At 40.7% G+C, this 23,330-nt stretch overlaps 1 protein-coding gene across 2 annotated transcripts in view; it reads right to left on the bottom strand.

Annotated features, from left to right (window-relative positions):
* Positions 1 to 461: 461 nt before the first annotated feature.
* Positions 462 to 23,330, bottom strand: part of ADAMTS12 (ADAM metallopeptidase with thrombospondin type 1 motif 12) — a 162,359-nt gene continuing 139,490 nt past the window's right edge. Inside the window, exons 19-24 of one of the 2 annotated variants that reach the window (XM_037374178.1) lie at positions 21,574 to 22,722; positions 11,929 to 12,081; positions 9,134 to 9,307; positions 7,350 to 7,496; positions 5,450 to 5,603; positions 462 to 3,450 (exon numbers count right to left, since the gene is read on the bottom strand). In XM_037374178.1, coding sequence (XP_037230075.1) covers positions 3,215 to 3,450; positions 5,450 to 5,603; positions 7,350 to 7,496; positions 9,134 to 9,307; positions 11,929 to 12,081; positions 21,574 to 22,722 — 2,013 coding nt within the window. In that variant the 3' untranslated portion in view covers positions 462 to 3,214. The remainder of the gene's footprint in view (positions 3,451 to 5,449; positions 5,604 to 7,349; positions 7,497 to 9,133; positions 9,308 to 11,928; positions 12,082 to 21,573; positions 22,723 to 23,330) is intronic. The other variant, XM_037374179.1, reaches the window with a different exon arrangement.

Raw genomic sequence — 23,330 nt, 5'->3', positions numbered from 1 at the left:
TGATTAAGTTTCTGGGCATCAGCATCAGCAGTACTTGCGAAATTTGAATATTGGTAAGATTCCAGGGTGGTGTGGGTGGTGAGTGGGAGAGTGGGCATCATATTGTATACAGCTCTTCAAGGAAAACAAATACATCCGTCAATAGACACAACAGACAAGCACAGATCTGCTGTCAAGGACATAAGGCACATCTGCTTGGACTAGAAGTGGCCCGATGTCATCTGTTTCATAGGAAATAACTAACCCTATTAATGTGTATTTTTACTAAGCACCTTTTTCCGCTACTTTTTCCCTCATTCTTTTTAATTATCCCGTTTACATTGCAATATCAAGCATCAAAATACCTCAATTATGAGGATTCCCCTTGAATACAAAGATACTTTCTAAGCTTATTTTTCCTTGGAATTCTATCATATGAATCTTCCTGCACTGGAAACATAAAACACCAGAAACAAGAGACGTAAGCAATGCCATTTATTGAAGCTTGAAACAAATATGTCGTCATAGTTTGCTTTTTAAACCTTTTAAAAGTTCAAACAAGCAGCGAATATGCAAAATACAAGTTTCTTCCTGAGCAACCTGTTGAAGCTGATGTGTCTTAGGCTAATATGATAATATAATGGTTTTATACCTTGGTGCTTAATACTGTATTCAGTTTTGAGAATAGTGACCATCTGGGTTAGGATCGTAAATCCACCTGTACTTAAAAATAATTATTTCGTAAGGAAGGAATCTTACTAAATGGATGGGAGAGATGACTGCACATATTATTAGCACAGAAGAGATATTAGGCTGATCAGTGCAATGTAAGAACCTATGTAAAATACAGCAGTGGCACTGCTCTGTTAAAATAGTTCTTGTCACAGCCTTTTCCCTAAAGCTTTAAGTTGAGCAACAGTGATGACTGTGCTTCCCTGGGTAGAAAAAATATTTTGACTAATGTCCATAATATAATTTATCTTTTTATCCATTTCAAACGAAATTACAGCTCCCCAAGAAAACAATGAAGCCAGAAATGGGTTTACTGCACACTAGCCATAAGGAGCACTGGAAAGGACAACCCTGCCAGGCACTCCTCCTCCCACTTGCACTACATCCACCCGGTCAGCTCCTTTCTCATTCGCTCACATACCTGATGGCCCACTTCTGCTGACATCTGTGGATAAAACATTGCAGGTACTTCTGAGCACAGAAAAGTCTGACTCTGAAGTGAAACTAACTTGGTCCTGCCCAAATCCTAGAAGATGCTTCTGGGAACGTCAGAAGCATCTGCACTGTCCACCAGTCTAGGATGTTTGGCCATCAGCGTGCATTGTACTAGCTGGATGAAGCAGTACAGGCTCTGCCCTGCACAATGCAGCGTGAGGCCAGGACCTGCCCAAACACTTCCTGAATCAGACGGGACACCTCCACTCCTTCGCATGACTCAATATTTCTGTGTTCAGTGGAACAAGAAGTGCCCAGGTATCTATTGCTTAAAGGGTCAGTAGCCATTCAGGACCTCAGAAAGACATAAGTGCACTGTGAAACTTAAAAAGCAGTGTGTCTGGCATTGTCCAGCAACACCATAGACACGTATTATTTAAAGAGTACCTGCATGTGTGCTATGTACACACATGCATGCACACGCACCATTGTAAGTCATCCCCCATGTTTGTTATACTAGCACCATATTTTTAACAGTGGATTTTAAGCTTTATCAGCACCTGTAACTGGGGTTATATTGCCATCACAGAGGTTAATAAATCTAACCTTACCATGCTGCATATCCTGAACTCCCAGAGACTTCAAGTGAAGAAGTAAGCCCTTAGGTAAAGGTCAACCTATGAAAAAGAACAATTAGACCTGTGGCCATCATTAGGTTAATACATAATAGCCAGGCCCAAATATTTCTATCAACTTTCATGAAGGTCTGTCTAGAAATAGGGCTATTGTTAGTCATAGCTCTGTAACCATAGTGACACTTGCATTCATGGCTACGCATCTCGCTCTACACTGCATAAAATGTGACATTTCCCTGTATTACAATCTCAAATTGTCAGTTAGCTAGGGAGTAAATCTGAGATTTTCAAAAGAGCATGAAGAACCTAGGTGTCCAACTCCTACTGAATCTCAATGGAATCTAAATGTCAGACTCTGTCCAGCTCTTTTGAAGATGCCCAGTTTTGCTTCAAAGGGTCCATTCTGGTGTCCCTGAAGTTTGTTCTGCCATTTTCTTCAATAGCAGAAGAGATACACTATTTGGCTGGTGCTCTCCTAATACCTGAGGCCCAGAGGTATGCAGATGCTCTCGGTCTCAGGCTCCTGTCCCAGGTGCCCTCACCCTTACTATGATGGATGGATTTGCACTGGAGTGAAGTTTCCTGTGAGTGAGGTGATAGTCTTGTGGATGTGAGCTTGCACTCTACTAGGACATACTGGATAAAATGATAGCTCTGCCACTGAATACTGGTGTGAATTACAATCTGTCTGTAAAGGTGGTAGATGCAAGCAGCTTTGCTTTCACGGTACCAAGAAATGTTGCTTAAAACTTATTCAGCAACTTAACATCCCATATTTGGTGGGGTTTTCAGGTTACAGCAAGTTACCTGTAGCAGAAGAAAACTGACCAGGACAGGCTGTTGCTGAGGTACCCTTTGGAGGTTCATTCAAGTACTAAATTAACAATTTTTCTTTTGAAAAACTCAATGTTTCAATTCAGCCTGCATATCATAATTGGTTATTACAAAACTCTGTGTTTAAATTTATGAAGTGAGCAAACTGCCACTTCACCTTGATTCCTAATAACAGAGAAGTAAGTGAGCACTGTGGGATCTGGCTGACAGTGCAGGTCTGTGTCTGCTGCCCCGTCAGCCGCCTTCACTCAGCACTCAAAGTGGTACTGCTGTTTCAAGTGGGTTTTGGAAAAGAGATGGAAGAAAAAACAAGTAAAACATTAATTTTAAAAAATCAAAAAACTCTTGCAAGCTTGTCTCTAGCCTCTATGCATGCCTAAGAAGTACTATCTGCTGGTACACTGCAAATTATGTTGCAAATTTTGGACTGTTACAGAGAAAAATTTGAAGCGGTAAATTTGGACTGATAACCCAAAGGGACATGTTTTCCCTGTTTTGGTCATAGATTTTCATTTATGTTGGATGGTTCAGAAAAAAAAAAGAAGGAGCATAAATCCTGTAAACAGAAGCCCTAATGAAAGCAACTAGATAAAAAACAGCTAGTGCTGAGCAGCTTGGTTGTTGTTTTCTCGGTTTTGAGGTGATTTTCTTCTAGATTTAGTGTAGTTTTGTTGTTTGAGGCCTCGCTGACCCCAGTATCTTGCTTTCTTACGGATTTGGGGCTGACTACACGTGAAGCAGCACTGAGTCTGTATTGACGGCAGCAAGCATTTGCCAATGCCTTTCAGCCTCTGGCAGAAGTGAACCGACAGTTGGTCTCTGCTGCAGGGTAGCCCTATGGTGGAGAAATGAGAGCATTAGCTATGTTTTTGCTGACAGATTATCTGCAGTTCTAGGATTTTAAACTGCTTTATGCCTGTTAAGGCTCTTATTTATGAGAGCTTTCTCTTCCTTTTTATTAAAGGTCATCTTGGTCCCCCTGAAATTTTAAGACTTTTAAGTGAACAGGTCCTATTAAACTTCACATGACCTTCTGTCTTGGAAAACACAGCACTCTTTTATTACTGTTCAGTGAGGCTTCACTTCTGCAGCAGACACAGCTGATCTATGTTTTTCACTTTAATGTGTCTGCTTTTAAGAACTGCCAGAGAAAGTCTAGCAACACTGATTTGTGAGTCTGGTACTTTTGCATTCTTGTAATAGTGCATTTAAGACAAGTGCAATGGGTTGGCAGCACGCTGGAGAGCCATGCAAGGCGTGCAGAATTACACAGGCAAGGCACATGCAACTACTTGCTCAGCTTGGCTATACTGCCATTTCTGCAGCACCAGGATAAGGCAGGGACTGGTACTGTTTATATTATGGTGCTGATAGGTCTGTGGTAGCTTTAATAAACTGAGATGTGGTGGATTTAGTTAGAAACTACAAAATGGGGGTCCTCAGCTGTGAGAAGAGATGGCTATGGGGACAGTCAAGGTCTGCAAAAGCAGGAAGCTGGCGTATTAGCCGAATGCAAGCTGTTGTTCAGCAAATCCCTCAACACTAGAACTAGGCAAATTCAATGGAACTAGTAGAAGTGTAGTTTAAACCAGATGAAAGCCGTTCTTTTCACAGCAAGCTGTGAACCCCTGGAACTTGCTGCCACAGGATGGGGTGGAAGCAGACAGCATTGCAGGCTCAAGAAAGGATGCAACATATTAATGGATGTCAGCTGGGAATGCTGGAGGAGTACCATGGAAATGAATCACACGAAAGGACTAAACTCCTGTATTCCCCCTAAGTAGCACCTTCTGATGCCATTGCTGGAGACACAATATTGGGCTGCCTTTCTTATGTTCTACTAGCCCCCTGAACTTTCATTCACAGAAATAACTATTACTAATCTGCATAGGTAATATTTATCTGTGTCTGTCCTGAACATGAGAGGGACATGAGATAAGCACAGCAATTCAACCCTTTGGCAAAACAACAGGAGGAGTGATGCATCACTCTGAAGTGTATGTCAGATCCGCACTGCCCTCAGAACTCAACCTCTTGTCTCACTGCCATACTGGACCCTTAACTGCTGACTTCCTAAGAGTACAGAATCCTCCTCCAAAAGGACTTTGAAAGCTCTTCCAGAAGTACTCAGAGCTGTTGCTGCTCTCACCTGAGGGTATCTGCTGGATACTGCAGTATGCAGACTACAGATAAGGATACCCTTCTGTAAACTCCCCGCTCCCCCGCCGATTTTCTGGGTTACTAACCATCTACCCAACTGGGCTCCTGGACCTCTGAAGGAGAGAAGTACAGGTCACCCTGAGTCGCAAGAGGACTTCTTTCCACATCCTCTGGAGACAGTTGAACCCTGTGGACACTAAATTCATAGTGCCAAGACTGTATGTGTTCACTGCCAGTCAGATTTTTTCTTACAGTGTCTGCCTCACTTAGCTTGCTTGCACTTCTAGTCCAGAATTTGCAGTTCTCATAGGGGCATCTACCTTAAGAAATAGCATCTGTTTGGACTCACAGCATGTCCTTCCACAGCCTTCAAAGCAGTCTGTGAGTTACCTGAAACAGGTCAACACAAGCAGACCTATTCATTTAATTGTGGCATCATAAATTAGGGAATGCTTCCCCATTACGGCAACACAAGGCCAGTAGGGCTGCAGAACATGACAACATAATTCTGCCAATATTGCAGCTGAGCAGTAGCAGGTTAGGATGACCTATAATTACTGACCCTGTAGTTTTCAGAACAACCTGACAAATTGCGTCAGCTCCCAGTTTTTGCAGACTCTTAGCACAAATGTAGAGCTTTTTGGAAACTGCCGGATGCAGGTGTATTACCATACCTGTACTTTTCCTGCACTCTTGCAGATTGCATTTCTGATACTCTGTCGGCTTGGGTTTATCCACACATGTACTGTCACCTTCTGTTTCATTAGTTTCTATATTCATGCACTTCACAGTTCTTTGCTGAATACCCCCTCCACAAGAAACGGTGCACTGAAAGAGAGTAATTTTTAACATATATAAAAGTCTTTTACATGGAAATTGTGTAATATACCTGTATTTGAGCTGTAATGTCATGGGAAGCTAAAAATGCCGTATGATCCAGAACCAATGACACTAAAATACTTTATGTACTGTATTCTCCATCCAGACACCTCCATGGTGCATCACAGCCAGATTTGGCTGGATACAGTGGAGGGTTAAATAGTAAAAACACAGCACCTCAGAATGTGTCACCAAGGTCAGAGGGCTGTTTTCTACAGAGGAGGATGAGTATGATCTGAAATGTCAGTCTTACAAAGTAGGAGAGTAGTAATCCAAATTAGTACTGCACACTGACATTTTGTGTTTCCTGTGTTTTCTCAGTATCTAAATTAAACATGAATAATCAATCACAATGCTAGGACTAGAAATGACTGAGCTGAAGATTTAAAAAAAGCTAAGTGAGATGTTTTTTGTTTGGTGACATTCACATTGTGGTTACCCTTTCTTTATGACCACAAAACAACTGCCAGTTGCTTGTTCTGACTGTACACAGATGGCCATAAAAAAAGAACATTTTCAAAACATGTTCCTGTACTATTGTGTAAATGTACTTAACTCTTCCAACACCCCAGAGCATTTGATAATTCCAGTTAATTTAAAATTGTTTTTTTCTCTTCAGATAAATAGTGGCCAGCCAGGTAAATACTTCATCAGATAGAGAATGCCAGCTAATGAAGTGCAAGAGATGAAGACAGGACTGGTATCTCCTTAATTCTTCTGCAAATTATCCTCTCTCTAATGTATAACTCTGTGCATAAGTCACAGTATTAGTGGCGTGAAGTACATTAAAAGATCTTAGGCACTCTTGCAGCAACTTTAGATTAATGTTTAAAATAGTTTTTTTGTAAAGTAAAATAAATGGGATTAATAAACCAGCAAAACAGTTGCTATACATTTTGGTATTCAGTTGCTTATTTTACACATGTCTCAACATTTTCACTTCCATATTTAAGTGTTAGACTCACACTAACTCTACCTTACATTATACTCATAGTCTATTTAATGGCTGTATGTCAAAACGAGCTCATTAAATTTTCTGTGTTAAAGAACTCTCCATTGTTTCCTTACTTGTGGCTCCTGGCTTTTGGTGTTCCTTCAATGTTCTGTTCTGCTGTGAGGAGTATTTGCGATGTATGAATAGGTTTATTAAGGAACCAGGAGGGAAAGCTTTATTAGACATCCCAGTTCTTTGTAGCTAAACATATATTGCGGATACTGGAAGGTTCCCCAAAGATACACCTCATGTTTATCAACTGGATTTTCAGATGCCAAAATAGAAGGCTATTGCTCAAAATTCAGAATTTTTGTTTGTGTGGGCAAGTCCAATATTCCACAAAGTTTCTTCAAGGGTGTCCCCCACACTGCCAATAGTCTCAAACAGTGAAAAATTTCAAATGAGTAATGGAAGAGTATCAATGGTATTTCCTTTTTTATTAGAAAAGGAAAAAAGCTGCAGCCCTCCACCATCATCTAATGCAGCAACAAAAAGCAAAAGGTACCATGTCTGTCACCTGAAAGAACTGAGATGGGTTGGCTCTGAAATGTTCAGTAATATTTTCAAAAGATCTCCCATTGTTGCTGCAGCTGTGTATAAGAAACTACTTGCCATAGGCACTGAGGTCCACAAAGTGGATAATATGACCAAATGGGGCCAACTAACGACAACAAATAAAACAAGAAAGTAATGAATCCTACCGGGCCCCATGCCTGGTTAATCCACTGCGTACAAGGTTGCTTGTTACATGATGCAGTGGCATTAGGTCTTTCTGTCCAGTCACAGTAGCCGCCTTCTGGGCAGTAGATATGTCGTTTTTGCTGGCCACCACCACATGTCCTTGAACACTAACAGAAGAGATGCACAAACCCATAAGAAGAGAAGTTGGAACACATGAGAATCCAGAAACAGACCATGAAGACCATAGGAAATGTTCTTAATTTAGAAATGTGGACCCACAGGTAGCAAGAAACATGTCACTGACCCATGTAATTTAGAAAGATGTACAGGCTAGCCTGCACATCGAGTCTTACAGTCCAGATGTGAAGAAAAGCTCCGCACTGAGGCATTTATTTCATCATATGCTTGGAAAGAAACAAGGAAGAAGCCATTATTGGTCCAAAATACTTGGGGGCAAGCTGTCCCTGACATGTATTAATGCAAGGAATATAGGACAGCACGGAGGTGGCAACATAGAACAGAAAACAGAACTGCTCATGCAGTGCCACTGACAACAGTAACTTCTCTAACTAGAATGGGACTGAAGTCACATATCTGCAAGATTAATCTGTAATATTTACTGAAGGCAGTACAAGTTCATGAAATGCAGCATCTCATTTTTATGAGGCATTTGGGGACATTAAAATTCACCCAATCCATACAATAAATTAACTATTTGGCAATAAAAGCAGCATACAAAGATAGTGACCCAGGTTATTTTTTTAAACATTCTTCTGTCCATGTTCTAGTATTACTTACCAACTGATTTTTTACTATTCCTCATTTGGTCTGCATTAGAGTCTGCTTGAAATACAAAAAAGATTTCGTACCTTGACATGAAATAAGACACCAGATACACTTTGAACAATGCATTGATCCTGACCTACAAGGAATTGCATCCCTATGGACAGAGAATTAGAGCTGACATCTGATAAACGAACCTTTTCAATCCAATTCTACCCAGTATCCTTAGCATGAGGACAACTGCCAAGGTTGGAGAAGTGTTTTTACAAAGTATTTTAAGAGGCAAATGGGTGCAATCAGTTGGCTACTCTTATTTTTTCAACCCTTACTAACTGCTGTGATAGAAAAGCCACATCCTGTTCTCCTCTTTATGGCAAGTGTGATTTGTCAGTAGCCTGTAAGTAAGCCATGTGATCATCTTCCTTGAAATCCAAAAGCACAGTGCTGCAGACACTGGTGCTTTTTCCAAAGTGGGTGTGAACACTAAAATGAAATCAGACCACGTGCTTTTAGCTGACATAAATGTATGCCTGGCTGCCTATAAGTTTGCTGGCACAGACTTGTATTATGAAATGACCCAAAAGTCAGATTTTTCCTATGCCCAATCTCAGCCTCTGGCCCCACAAAATTCAAGCCCAAAATTGCAAAGGAAAATTTAATCATAATGAGAAAGCAACACTAACATGGCTGCAAAAAGGATCAGTCTGAATTAATCACATTTACTGATGAAGTAGGACCGCTAAAACAAATCTTCCAGGCCACCTGCTTCTGTCTTTCAGGGTATGGTAATTTACAGCTCTAGCTGCCTATCACAAGCAATCCTAAGAATGATTCTACTAAGTCTTACAATCATCTGTGACAAGTTTTGCTGTAACCATACACAAGGACTGCAGAGCCTCTGAGTGGTATTAGCTGTGTGCCTGCCTTTGAGGGAAAGTTTAGCTAACTGAAGGGGATCTAACAGTCCCTGTCAATGGACATGCAGTTGTTCATTTCCAAAGCTTCTTTTAAAGAACAATACCTCATTCCAGGGCTCCACATGCCACTGCAAGCAAGGCTCCATGTTACAGCTAGTGTTGAGTTGTGGTTTATATCCAAGTAATTGGCAATGAAACGGTCTGAGCAGTCGCTTTTCACGAACGTCAATGCAGTGAACATCTCGGGTCTTGAAACCGCCGTTGCAGTTAGCAGAGCACTATACACAAAACAGAAAGGGGCACATCTCCAAATGATGCTCTGCTGAGGGGTGGTCCCTTCCCTAGTCACCAAGGAGGACAGCCTGGAGCTTTGAACATCCTGACTCAGAGAGGGAATTCCCAGTTTAACATAACAACAATCTGTTGTCAGGCTTAAACACTGGTTTTCATCATAGCAAAGCAGAACGTGCCATGTAAATACTTCCTTTTCTAGAATATCCATTAGTAACACAGAAGCATATCTCATTAGGAAATCCTGCAAGCTATTTAAAAAAATGTTATAGGGGAAGAGTCATAGCGCAATAAATACAAAAAAGGAATCCTGTATTCAGGGAAATTGTCGGTTCTTTAGTCATTTTGGTGGGAGGGGGGAGAGTTGAAGTACAGTTGCATGAGTTTATTTCTTCTTCAGCTCTTTCACCTCTTCTCCATGAAAGAGGCAGGTGCCTACGGCAGCAGACTGCCTAGGCTGGCAAAACCTGAAGATAGTGGATTCATCCCACAGAAGCAGTTCCCACCCTCACTCTCCTTGCTCCTCCATGGCACCAGCAGGATCCATACCCCAGGAGCAGACTGGGCATGACATAACAGGAAAGAAAAGAGAGAAACCCTGAATCTCACCAGCAGCCTGTAAAATCTTCTCAGTTGTGAGCACTACTGGCGAGCCAAGCAAGCCCTTCCAGTCTCCTATTTCTCCCCAGAGCTTGCTCCAAGGCCTCATGCAGCAGCACCAGGTTCTATCACCAAATATCAAAGTCCAGGACCTCTCCTGCTGCTGAACTGAATTTGCTACCCCAAAGATAAGGGCAAATACACATTTAATTATTTTTGCCTTCATCCAGAATTAAAGCCAATTTTGCCTACACCACTAAATAACCTCAGATCAGCTTTCATCTTTACTGCCATAATGCCATATAACAACTGATGCTGTTCTCCTTTGCATAAATAAGCATTCTTCAGTTGAACAAAGAACCTGAATATAATACTTTCCCTGGGAGCTGAAGGACAGACGGAAGGGGAGTCCATACTTATGTTCACAGAAGTTTCTGTCCCTCTGGGTGGAAACAATGGACAGAAATGACTGTGCAAGAAATGGAGTACACACACCCCAAAAATAGGTGCAAATTATATTTGGTATTAAACTCAGACTGTATGACCTAGTCTGAAGCACCTTCCTTTTAGGGGAGGGGAAGAATCAGATGAGAGTAAAGGAACAGAGAAAGCTCTGCTACGCTATCAGGAGAATATAGCCATCTTGATGTGATAAGGCGCCTTAAAAATATTTGAAATGAGTAATTGCCACTTGCAAAAATGAACAAAAATTAGCCATTTTTATATATGAATTGTAATTACATTTGTATAGTACAATTGCTGGAAAATAAGGGGGGCTAACACAACAAAAGCCTACTTGGAAAACCCTTTTGCCTCACACTGGCCTCACAACTGGACTGACATTTTAAAACAGTTGTTTCCCATAATATTTTATCATTAAACCTGATTTCTAGTTACTTTCTGTGACATAACTATCATCTACTTATTGCAAAAGCAATAATATTTATGACGAAAAAATGAAGGTGAAATATGCCCTACTGCAACCGGGATAGCAGAATGTCTATGTATCATTTAAAATTAATTTCAGAGACTTAAATGTGGTTATGTAATGTCTTGGCCTTTCCTGGACTTACTAACCAGGCAAGTATTTCATGCAAAAATCAATTCCGTGTCAAAAAGCTCAGTAATATAACAGGTTTTGTAACAACTATAACCTTTTCTTTGTATGAATCTGCCCTCTAGTCTAATGGCAACGTTTGCAAAAATGATACATAGTGAGAAAGTTTGAGAGATCTTTCTCTTTATTATATCAACACCACTTCAAATAGAATGTTGTAGGTTTTCTCTTTTGAGTCTTGAAAAATAACGCACTGTTTGAAGCCCCAACTCTAGACAGTGTGGAGACAAAAAATGTAACAAGCTCCAAAAAGTCACCGAAGTCCTTCTGGGTGGTCATCACACATCTTACAATACCATAGAAGAAATCAAATGTAATTTCTTGCATTCTGCTTACCACCTTGGACACTTTTCGGTCTCTTGACCAGGTCCGTGTATGTAACTAGGACCAAATAAGGCCATGGCAGGCATTCTTCCTATACGTTTTTAGTTAAAGCAAAACTTAAGCAGTTACATGAATGGGCAACAGACCATGCCACACAAGGGAGATAACATGGTGGGCAAGGGTGAGTGGGAACGTACCAATTCCCTCTGCCAAATTCCCACTTGCTTCTTGAAATTAGGATGTGCCTCTGGAGGCAGAGATCAAAAAGATGACACATCCAAAGATGTGCAGCTCTGCCCTAGCATCATGGATGGTGAGCCCCGCTTTAGCTCTAGATGCAAAGGTTAATGAGCATGATCCCCACACAGGAAGAACAAAATTCACAGCAGATGTGTTACCCATAAATAACTTAAGTCAGGAAATTAGTAAATTAGTGTTGAATGGTCAACTGGGAATCATGTATGCATTCACTGAGTAAATAATTATTTTTTAAATTAAGTATTTAGAACTCCCTACTCTCTGTAGTTAGCAAGCTGACTGTTCACACACAGCTCTGAATGAAGTTACCTTGCTCCAATTTCCTGTTTTCCAGCTAGCACATGGGCGGAGATAACATTTTCTTGCAGGATCAGGCTTTTTCACATGCTGACAGTGAGATGTGTTCCTGCTGCTGCACTCCACATGTCTCCAGAAAGCCCCCATTCCGCAGGTAGTAGAGCACTGCACAAGGGTGAGAATAAAAGCCAGGGGAAAATGCAGCATTAGTAAATTATTCTGGAGCAATCCAGGAACCTAAAAGTAATTATCCAGAGCCATTTTAGATGACCTGGGTTATCTGAGATACTCAAAAGAAGGTTTCAAATTCACCTCAAGCTTACTTGAGGTCCTGAGGGAGGGCTTTTTGTTGCCTTGTCAAGAAAATACCAATTGTGCTTTATACCATGCATGGCTCTTTGGCACACTCCTGCTTACTGAGACATTCTAAATCTGTACCAGCTGCTCCACTCTTTCCTTCTTTGGGGATCCACTGTAAAATCTCATTGTATCCAATATTCAGCCCTGTTCCCTCTCTACCCCTAATACTGCTGATGAGATATCCAGCAAATTGAGTGCATGATGCTCAAAATCTGAAATAAATTTTGTGAGACCCTTCAGAAAACTGCACAGGAAAAGGACTGTTGAAATAAGGAATTCAGAGTGGCTAAGCGTTCCCAACATTTGGGAGGGTTTTAGTGTCTGAGGTAAGAGAATATTCATCATGCCAGTCCAGATCCCAAGAGTGCACAGTCTTCACCAAGAAAGGCACTATCATCGTGTTTTGAAACAGGAAGGGGTGACATGTGGCTGGAGACATCCATTTACTTTCTTCTGCCTTAAAATGGGACAGTGGACTATACACAGAGTCAAATCCAACACATGCCAAGCAGCCTGTAGCTGGCATGAGAAACAGCATAAATAATGTTGGATTAAGTCAGCAAAATGTTGAAGAAGCAACTGCTATCGTGTGGTTTGAACGCCCAACACAGAAGTGGGAGAGTTAAACAGGGAAAGCTGAGTAAGTGTCCTTGGAAATCTAGGCTGGGAACAAAAAACATTGAAGACCCAAAGCTGTTACCAGATTCAGAGAAACAGAGAAGTGGTTAATGGTCACACTAAGGATTTTGGAAAAACTGCACATTATGAAGAGTGTGAATCAGCAAGGCCTCTGCAGCATGTCATCTCCAGCTTCCGAGATTCCTGGGACATCTGTCCAAGAGGCCAGAAAAATCTTTTTTAAGGGGACTGCATACTACTCTTCAGTTTTGCATCATCATGTATCTATCCGAGACAACTTGCCTGTTCAAGAGGGTGGACTGTCCTTGTCTTGATTGCTGACTGTTTGATGGCTTCCCCCATCCCTGATACACCAGTCTGACAACACCAAGACTTTATGGAAGGGCTGCTCAGTTTTGACCAAAGCCCCATGCTGACCAGGCATGAGAAGACAAAAGATAGTTCCAGGGATGATGCTGGGCAGATCATACTTATAAAGCTTTATGTTCTTGTCTGAGGTAGATGAAACACAGCATGATCCTTTCAAGTGCAGCTTACAGAGCCAAGACAGAAAGGCACCATGCTGCTAACAGTACTGGGAGAAAGCTTTAGCTTTCTTGACCAGTGTTCCATGTTACGTAGAGGAGACCAATTGCTCTGAAGTTCAGGAAGTCTCATTGTTTTTCCCTTTTGTCATTCAGAAATGAAGGCTTCCCCTTGTCACAGTAGATGTCTATTACAGAAGGAGGAAGTGCAGGTGACTTTTCATGATCAGTAACAGAGGTGCAGAATGAGCACATCTGGTGTAATGGGGTAACTTCGGCACCCAGAAAGCTCTCAGAAAGGGAAAAATAAGAGCTCAGAACAACCTCAGAAAGCAGCAGGAAAGAAGTCAGAAGTTACAGACAGAAGCACCAGTGTCACTGGGCACTGTTTTGCCCTACTCTAATTAGTGCTCTCCCTCGGGAAGTAAGTGCCAACACTATTATGGGACATGTTACACCATTCCATCTCAGCGACTATCACCATTCTTGGGCACTATTTATTTACTATTATAGATATAGCCTAAGGAGCAGAGAAACATTAGAACATTGGCAGTTACTAAAAGAGAAAGACAGAGAGTATAGCAAGATACCCATCTAGGCTGATGTGGCAGTCTTGAAATATCAATGCCTTGGAGAGGTGTCATCTAAAAACAGGCACCAAGTTTTACTAAGAACATGTAAGCAGAAAGGGCAAAAATAAAGTCAGAAAACTGTAGACTAAAGATGAATTAAAAGTATCAAACAATAAAAGAAGGTTCTGTGAATGTTAGAATCAAGGTGTGTGTGTGGAATACAAAACTTCTGTTTCATGAGAAAGATAATAGCTGACTTATTTACAGAATTAAAGAATGGTTGAGGTAGGAAAGGACCTTTGGATGTCATCTTGTCCGACCACACTGCTCAAGCTGGCCACCTAAAGTCAGTTGCCCAAGACCATGTCCAGATGGCTTCAGAATATCTCCAAGGATGGAGATTCCACAAATTCTCTTTTTTAGCAACCTTTCTTCTTCAAACTTGACAAAAATAAAAAGTTAAATGTGCCTGGCTTCACATGAAGTTAATTTTAACAAGAAACAATAGCACATAAAACATTCTTTTAGGAAATAAGGAAAATATGGTCTAGATGAAATAATAACCAGATTGGTGCACAGCTAACTGAAAAACTGTAATAAAGCAGTCCTTGGTGACTCAGTGTCAAAATGAAAAGACATTTAAAATATGGTCCTGCATGGCTCTGTCCAGAGCCAAGCTCTCTTCGGTATTTTCATTAACTGACTGAATGATGAAAGAGAGCACGCACTTAAAAGATATGGAGATTGATGCCAAGTTGGGAGAGTTGCGGGAATCTTGGAGGATACAATCTGTATTAAAAAAACATTTTGCCAAGCCAAAAATTGTAAGAAAACAGTAACCGGAAATTCAAAAACATAAACAACATCCTATATTTAGGGAGAATTTTTTATACATACAATATACATGTAGAAATACATATAGATATAGATAATACCTAGAAATACTGTATTAAGGGATCCGAGGTTTACACTGGATGACAAATTGAACAAATTAAAGTGAGTTAGTTACAAAACAAGACAAATCTCATCCCAACGTTCACAAAGAGGGTCATAAATAAAATGATAGCAATTATTCCATTTTATTTGCCAGGTGTCAGCTGGGGCCATAATGAACATCATTGATGAAGAAATGTATGATGAAACTGAAGCAAGTCCAGAGGAGAACAACAAATTCACTAGATATTTAGAAAACACAAGCAAAATCTGAAAAGAACCAGACTGTTTTACTCAAAAATCAGATTCCAAAACAGTTATTAAGATGATAATTACCCTCCATGGTCTGCATATAAAAATTAGAATATTTATTTTCGTACAGGAGATGATGGTTGTGTATAAGGAAGACATTTCTAATGGGGGTAATGAATGGCTAGAACAGATTGTAGCATATCTATAGCACAGACTTCTGTTTGGGATGTGCTGGGAACCACCTTTGCCTGGACTTTCTCTTGTAGGCTCTTTCACCTGAGCAGACACAAATGCAGGTCTTTGGGCACGTGCAGAGGGAAATGCTTCACTTGTCCCACTTGAATATGGGAAGGTAAAGCCATTCTCACCTGGTCGTGAGAAGGCACAAGATGAAACTTTAGACTGCCATCAGAAATGCATCTCCTGAACAAGCACTGATGTGGTGGTGAACAGAGTAGGGGCCTCACCCACTGGCTGCATTCAGGCAGAGGGCACCAACACGATCATGGTGGTCGAGCTGTGCCCCTACTGCCATGGAACACACTAAGTCATCTCTTGCTGTCCCTTTTAGCCCTGCATTTCACAGAATCAGAATGGTTTGGGTTGGAAGGGACTTAAAGATCATGTAGTTCCCCCCGCCCCTACCATGAGCAGGTACACCTTCCACTAGACCAGGTTGCTCAAAGCCCCATCCAACTTGGCATTTGCATTTCTGCATTTCCATTAACTTGTATCATTCCAGGCAGGCCTGAGAGCAAACACATACAGAGAAACAGATTGTTGATAGCCTTCTCCATCAATATTGAGAGACAGACCAGCACAAGGAGGCTTCCAGACCTGGAGCCCTGACTGTACTCTTTGGCTTGATTAAAAAAAGCCATCAGAAAAATGAGGTAATTTGTTCAGATACCAAAGTCTCTCATTTTAGGAATCACGATTTGAGGAATATAAAATGCATTAGCATCATCCCACACCCCTATCTACATAAAACTACAAGATGTTAATTAGAAATTTGTAAAACATGAGTAGGCCCCCTGATGACTATATTCTCTTATATAGTTGCCAGAATTGGGTGGTAGCTCCCTCACCAGCCCTGACCCCACAGTAACTGCTGTCTCAGGACACAACAAGGTAAGAGCATAGAAACCTAACCATCGAAAAGGCTGGTGCTGGGTATTTGTATAGGGAAGTCAATAGCTACATACATAAAAGAGTAAGCACTTCTCCAAGGCCATAGAAAACTTTGTAAACTACATTGCTCCTGCAGGGAAAGTAGAAGTTACCCAAGTATAATAATTATTCACTAATGACCAGGGATTAGAGGACACTGGGACAAGTAATGGCCTTTCAGACCGAGTATCTTCCAAATGCTTTACACCTCGAAACTTCTCAAAGTCTCTGTAAGCTGTACTTGTTTTACTTATTCAAACAGAAAGTGCTTTTGAAAGTGAGCATTACTGGATATTAAAACCTGCTCTGATTGAATTTCATTACCTTTAGGCATTAAAAAGTTCATTTGGGGATAGCCATTAACAAAGATAAAATAACTTAATTTCTACATTCAAACAAGACGTCGTATAACACTGTAAATGTCTGCTGCTATATCCAAATACTACTGCAAAACCATAACCACTGGCCTGACAATCTTCTGTACCAACAAAACGAAGTACTTCTACTTTACCACTGTTACAACCCAGTTCCAATATACAATAACCTAAACTTCAAGCAAAAGGTGCAGGACTCCGTATTACAATGCCTCCCCATAGGCATGTACTGGACAAATGATGAACCCCAGATATACCAGTTTAAACTTGCACTAATATTCTTATCTTTGCTTTCTAGATTAAATTGTTTTTACCAGGCTGAACACTACTCTTAAGTTCAGAGACATTTGCTTAATGGTGGATACAAATGCTGGTGGTGAGATGAAAGAGAAATGCACCACAAAACCCTGCTATATTAACAGCCAATTAAAAATAACTGTAACCACCTGTGGTATTAATGTGCTTTAGACAGCAGTAAACCTAGCTTACTTACATGGCCCTGCTCACTTACTAAGTTAGGGAACACACAGAGAGAAATGATATGTAAGTGAAGGTGAAAACACAACACATCTAAGGCAAACCTGCATTATGTACAAATTTGGAGATGCAAGTATATTCACTTGGTGTCTCCAGGATTCATTCAATAGCTTAAATTTTGCTGTGATCTACAACATAAGAAGTACTTCTAGAAAAGTGTATGTAGAACAGAATAGAACAGATTTCAGAATAAAATAGAATACAGAATACAACAGAATGGAATCCAAATAGATGAGAACAGAATAAAACACAAGAGAACAAAATAGAATAAACCACAACAAACAGAACAGAACAGAAAGAAACAGAAGAAAGAACTGAATAGGAAACAGCAGAAGAGAATACAACAGAATATAACAGAATAGAGCAGAATAGAGCAGAACAGAAGTAAACAGAAAAGAACAGAACCAAAGAGAATACAATAGAACAGAACAGAATATAATACAATAGCATATAATAGAATAGAATAGAACAGAATAGAATACAGTAGCATATAATTAAATAGAACAGAATAAAATAGATTAGAATAGAATGGAACAGAATACAAGAGAATACAACAGAATAGAATAGAATAAAAAATGGAATTGAATACAAGAGAACAGAAGAGACCGAAACAGAAGAGAATATAACAGAAAAAATCAGAATAAAATACAACAGAATGGAATGGAATGGGAATAGAACAGAACAGAACAGAATGCAATAGAACAGTATAGAATAGAATAAACAGAATAGAATAAACAGAAGAGGATAGAACAGCAGAACAGTATAGAATGGAATAAACCAGAACAGAATACAATAGAACAAAACAGAACAGAATAGAACACAACTGAATAGAACAGAAAATATTAGAACACAACAGAAGAGAACATACACAGAACAGTACACATTGGAACGGAAAAGAAAACAATGAAATACATTGGAACAGAATGGAACGGAACGTAGAAAAGAAAATAGAACAGAACAGATCACCATAGAACACAACAAAATAGAATGGAAGAGAATGCAAATGAGAGAAAAGAACGCAACAGAACAGAATAGAATACAACAAAAGAGAACAGAATACAACAGAATATGGAATAGAAGAGAACAGAACAGAATAGAATACAATAGAACAGAACAGAAAAGAATATAGAATGGAAGAGACCAGAATATAGAACAGAATAGAACAGTATATAGAATGTGACAGAACAGAACACAGAATGGGTCAGAAAAGAACAAAATACAACAGAATAGAATTGAACTGAACACAATACAATACATTAGAACACAATAGAATACATTAGAATAGAATATTGAATAGAACAATAGAATAGAATATATAATATTCTATAGAATATCTAATATAGAATACAACACAACAAAATATAATAGAATACAACAGAAGAAAATTGAAGAAGGGAAGGGCAGGGCAGGGGAGAACAGAATAGCATATAGAATGGAAGAGAATAGAATACAGAAGGGAACAGAATAGAACAGAAGAAAATAAAATAAAATAAATCAGAACAAAACAGAACAGAATATAATACAATAGAATAGAATAAAATAGAACAGCACACAACAGAATAGAAGAGCATAGAGTAGAATAGAACAAAATACAATAGAATAAACAGAACAGAACAGAATACAATACAGTAGAATAGAATATAGAACAAAACACAATAGAACAGACCCAAATGGAATGGAAGAGAATAGAACAGACCCAAATGGAATGGAAGAGAATAGAACAGAACAGAATACAATACAATAGAAAAGAACAGAACATATACTACAACAGAACAGAACAGAACAGAATGTAGAATAGAACAGAATATCGAATAGAATAGCATATAGAACAGAACAGAATATAGAACAGAATATAGTCTACAATGAGACAGAATGGAATGGAACAGAACACAATAAACCAGAATGGATTGCAATAGAATAGAGCACAACAGAGTAGAATAGAATAAAATGGAATAGAATGTAACAGAACAGAACAGTACAGAAGATAATTGAATATATAATAGAATAGAAATAGGATAGGGTAGAGTAGAGTAGAATAGAATGGGACAAAATAGAACAGTACAGGACAGAATGGTACAGGACAGAACAGAATGGAACAGAACAGAATAGAATGGAATAGCATAGAACAGGACAGGATACAATAGAACAGAAAGAACAAAAGAGAACAGAAAGAAGAGAATTGAATATAGAATAGAACAGAATGGAAAGGAACAGAATCAAATGGAACAGAATACAGCATAACAGAATAGAATACAACAGAACAGAATAGAATAGAATGCAACAGGGCAGAATAGAATAGAATAGAACAGAATGGAATACAATAGAACAGAATAGAATATAGACTAGAACAGAACAGAAAAAAGAACAGGATAGAATAGAACAGGACAGAACAGAATACAATGCAATAGAATGGAATAGAACAGAACAGAACAGAACACATTAGAATATAATGGAATACTATACAATACAACAGAACAGAACAGAATGGAATGCAATACAATACAGTACAATACTATAAAACAGAACAGTTTAGTATAGAATAAGTTACAACAATCTAGTCCAGCCGCCTGACACCGCTTCAGGGCTGACCAAGGGTTAAAGCTCGTTACTAAGGGCATTGGCCAAATGCCTCTGAAGCACTGACAGGCCTGGGGCATCGCCCACCGCCCCAGGAAGCCTGTTGCAGTGTCTGACCACCCTCTCGGTGAAGAAGTGCTTCCTGACGTCCAGTCTGAGCCTCCCCTGGCGCAGCTTTGAACCCTTCCCGCGTGTCCGTCAGCGGATCCCAGGCAAAGGGATCAGCACCTCCCTCCCCACGCCCCCTCCCCAGGAAGCTGCAGAGAGCAGCGAGGTCGCCCCTCAGCCCCCTTTGCTCCAAACCAGACGAGCCCAGAGCCTCAGCCGCCCCGCGCAGGCCATGCCTTCCCGCCCTCCCACCAGCGCTGTTGCCCTCTGGGCGCCTTCGAGGACCTTCACACCCTTCTGAAATGGCGGGGCCCAGCACCGCGCACAGCACCCGGGGTGAGGCCGCACCGGCGCTGGATGCGGTGGGACGTCGCCCCTTCTGAGCGGCGGGGTGGGCTGCCTTTGGTGCCCCCGGGATGCGGTTTGTCCCTCGGCTGCCCGGGCACTGCTGGCTCACTGAGCCGGCTGCCCCCAGCACCCCGACCCCTTCCTGCAGGGCTGCTCTCCAGCCGCGCCTCTCACGGTTTGTGCCCCGTGTCACTCCATCCAGGAGCAGAATCCAGCATTTGGACTTGTTAAACTTCGTCCCCTTAATCACTGCCCAATGCTCCGATCTATCTAGATTCTCTGCAAAGCCTCCTGCCCCCTGAGAGAGTCAACATACATCCCGGTTTGGATCAGCACCAAACCTGCTAATGGTGCATTCAACTCCCATCCAGATAGCTGATAAGAATATTGAACAGAACTGGCCCTAGAACTGAGCCCTGATGAACAAACGCCTCTCATGACTAGACACCAGCCAGAGGTAGCTCCATTCACTACAGCCCTTTAAGCCCTGCCATCCAGCCAGTGCTTCACCCAGAAACTGTGAACCTGCTCACACCACAGCTGGACAACTTGTCCAGAAGGATACTGTGAGGGATTTTATGAAAAGCATTATTAAAATCCAGAAAAACTACATCTACCACCTTCCCTTCATCTGCTAGGTGGGTGACCTTATCATAGAAGGACATAAAATTAGCTAAACAGGACTTTCCCCTTGTGAACCCATGCTGACTGCACCTGATGATTGCACTGTTCTCTAAATGCCTTTCAACAGTACCCAGTATGAACTGGTTCCATAATTCTCCAAGGAACTGAGGTTAGACTACCAGGTCTGTAGTTCCCTAGGTCTTCTTTCACACCTTTTTTGTAAACTGGAGTAACAGTGGCTAGCTTCCAGTCACCAGGGACCTCCCCAGACTCCCAAGACCTTTGAGAGATGATCAATGATGATCAACAGGGGTCCTGCTAAAACTTCTCCTAGATCCTTCAGTACTCTGGGATGAATTCCATCAGACCCCATAGACTTGTGACCAGCTGGTCCCTTACAATTTCACCATCCAGATATGGACAGTTTTGCAGAATTAATAAATAAAGACACATTCTATAATGTAAACAATCTAATATTAGATATTCCAAATTACCAATAATTCTATGAGAAGTAGTTCATTTGTTTTTATGACACTCATTTCAGGTAATCATGACAAACTAAGGAGCTTTATTTCCTCATCAGAGGTGCAGACAGCTGTTCATACTCTCCACTTACTTAATGAGTTAAAAATAACTTACCTCACTCCAGTTGCCTACTATCCAGTAGGCATCACCAGGCAAATTGTTGGACGTTGTTAGGTGGCTGCTTTCTGTGACATTTGTTAAAACAACCTCAGATGTTGGACTTTGGTTCCTGAGACCATGCTTGAGAGCTGATGATAGTGTGCTGGTGGTTACGGTGTCAGGTAGCTTCATTTCTCTTCTGTTGCCAGTCAGGTCTCTTGGCACATGACCAAGCACTGTGGGCATTACTGTAACTGATGCCTGTGGGGTAGTTACTTCTACGACAGGCACATCAACTTGCAGACTGATATAGTTTGCTGTTGTTGGAAATGCCAACCCTTGTGTTGCTCTGCTAACAGGGGAGAGCATAGAATGGTCTTGGTGATGAGACACTGGGAGGGGCTGAGAAGTTACACTCTCATTTTGAAGGACAGGAGAGTCAGTATCTAGAGTTGTGCTCCTGGTTCTGATTTCAGGATTGAGTTCTGTGCTGTAAAGGAGATCAGCTGGTTTCTCACTGCCTCCAAGTGACCCATCAATGTCATCAGATTCTTCAGTCAAGTAATCATAGCTGGAAGTTATTACCAAATTACTAGTAAAAGAGGAGACAGGAGTGTCCTCACTTCTTTGCACCTCACTCTCTAGAGTAGAAACCGGCTCACTTTCAGAAATGTCTTCAGCATGCCTTATAATTTCAGTAGTTAAGCTATTATGAAAAGGCCGTGAAGTACTATTTAGATGTGAACTATCTTCAGTAGAAACGACTGGATAATTGTAAACATCACTTGGCCCAGCAAAATTATTTTGTGATGTTCTGCTGACTGTTCCTTCTTTTTCTGAACCATTACCCAAACCAGAGGACGTAGGCAACCAGGGAGTTACACTTTCAGGCTCAGGTATTTTTGCTGTTGTATGGGATCTTGGGTTTGGTATGGGTATTCTGTGCGGAGGACTCTGTTTGGGATTAGCAGTTGTTTTTCTGATTATGATCTTTCCTCTTCTGGGTGCTAGTGGAGGTATCAGAAATCTTCCAGCAGAAGGACATTGCTGGAGACCACACAGGGCCTTCGAGTTTGGTCTCTTTGAAGTATCACATGGCTCATCATTATTTTTGGCACAAGTGACGTTACGAGTCCTTACTCCACCACCACATGTAACAGTACACTGCAAACAAAACAGAATTAAATGTACCTCCCCTCTTCATTCTGCTGCACATATCAATAAAAATAAGTATAAAATGGCATCTGTTTATAATAAAGAAGCATCATTATAATCAATGACCATGCTTTTCCTGAGGAACAAGCCTTTCATTCTAGTTATGTTCTACTATCATGGAGTTCCTTCCAAACTTTTAGAACAGTAAATGTCACCTTGGGGAAACAGCAGTGAAAAAAGACTATACAATAAAGACAAAACATGAAAGTAATATACTAGAATTTGATTTCTTCAGTGAATCACAAAAGTTGTTTAGCCAATACCTTTTCCACCAGGGTTATAAAAAACAGAATAAAAGCCTGCCAACAAAAGAATACCTGACTGGCGCAGTGCTGGTTACACACAGTGCCACAAACCTGCTGTGATCATCCATGCAGCTCACAGATCCTTGTTGACTTTATGAAATTAATTTTTCATTCAGTCTTAGTGTAACCACCACATGCTGCCAGGGCTGCTAGCATGCCTCTCCTAAATTACAGACTACTGAATGTAATTAACCTATCTGGCTTCTATATAACTGGGAACACTATTGTGTATATAATGGGTGCTGAAAGCTA

The sequence above is a fragment of the Falco rusticolus genome, chromosome Z (assembly GCF_015220075.1).
Source record: "Falco rusticolus isolate bFalRus1 chromosome Z, bFalRus1.pri, whole genome shotgun sequence".
NCBI lineage: Eukaryota > Metazoa > Chordata > Aves > Falconiformes > Falconidae > Falco > Falco rusticolus.
Note: the sequence above shows the minus strand (reverse complement) of the source record. Positions and strands in the feature narration are given on the sequence as shown.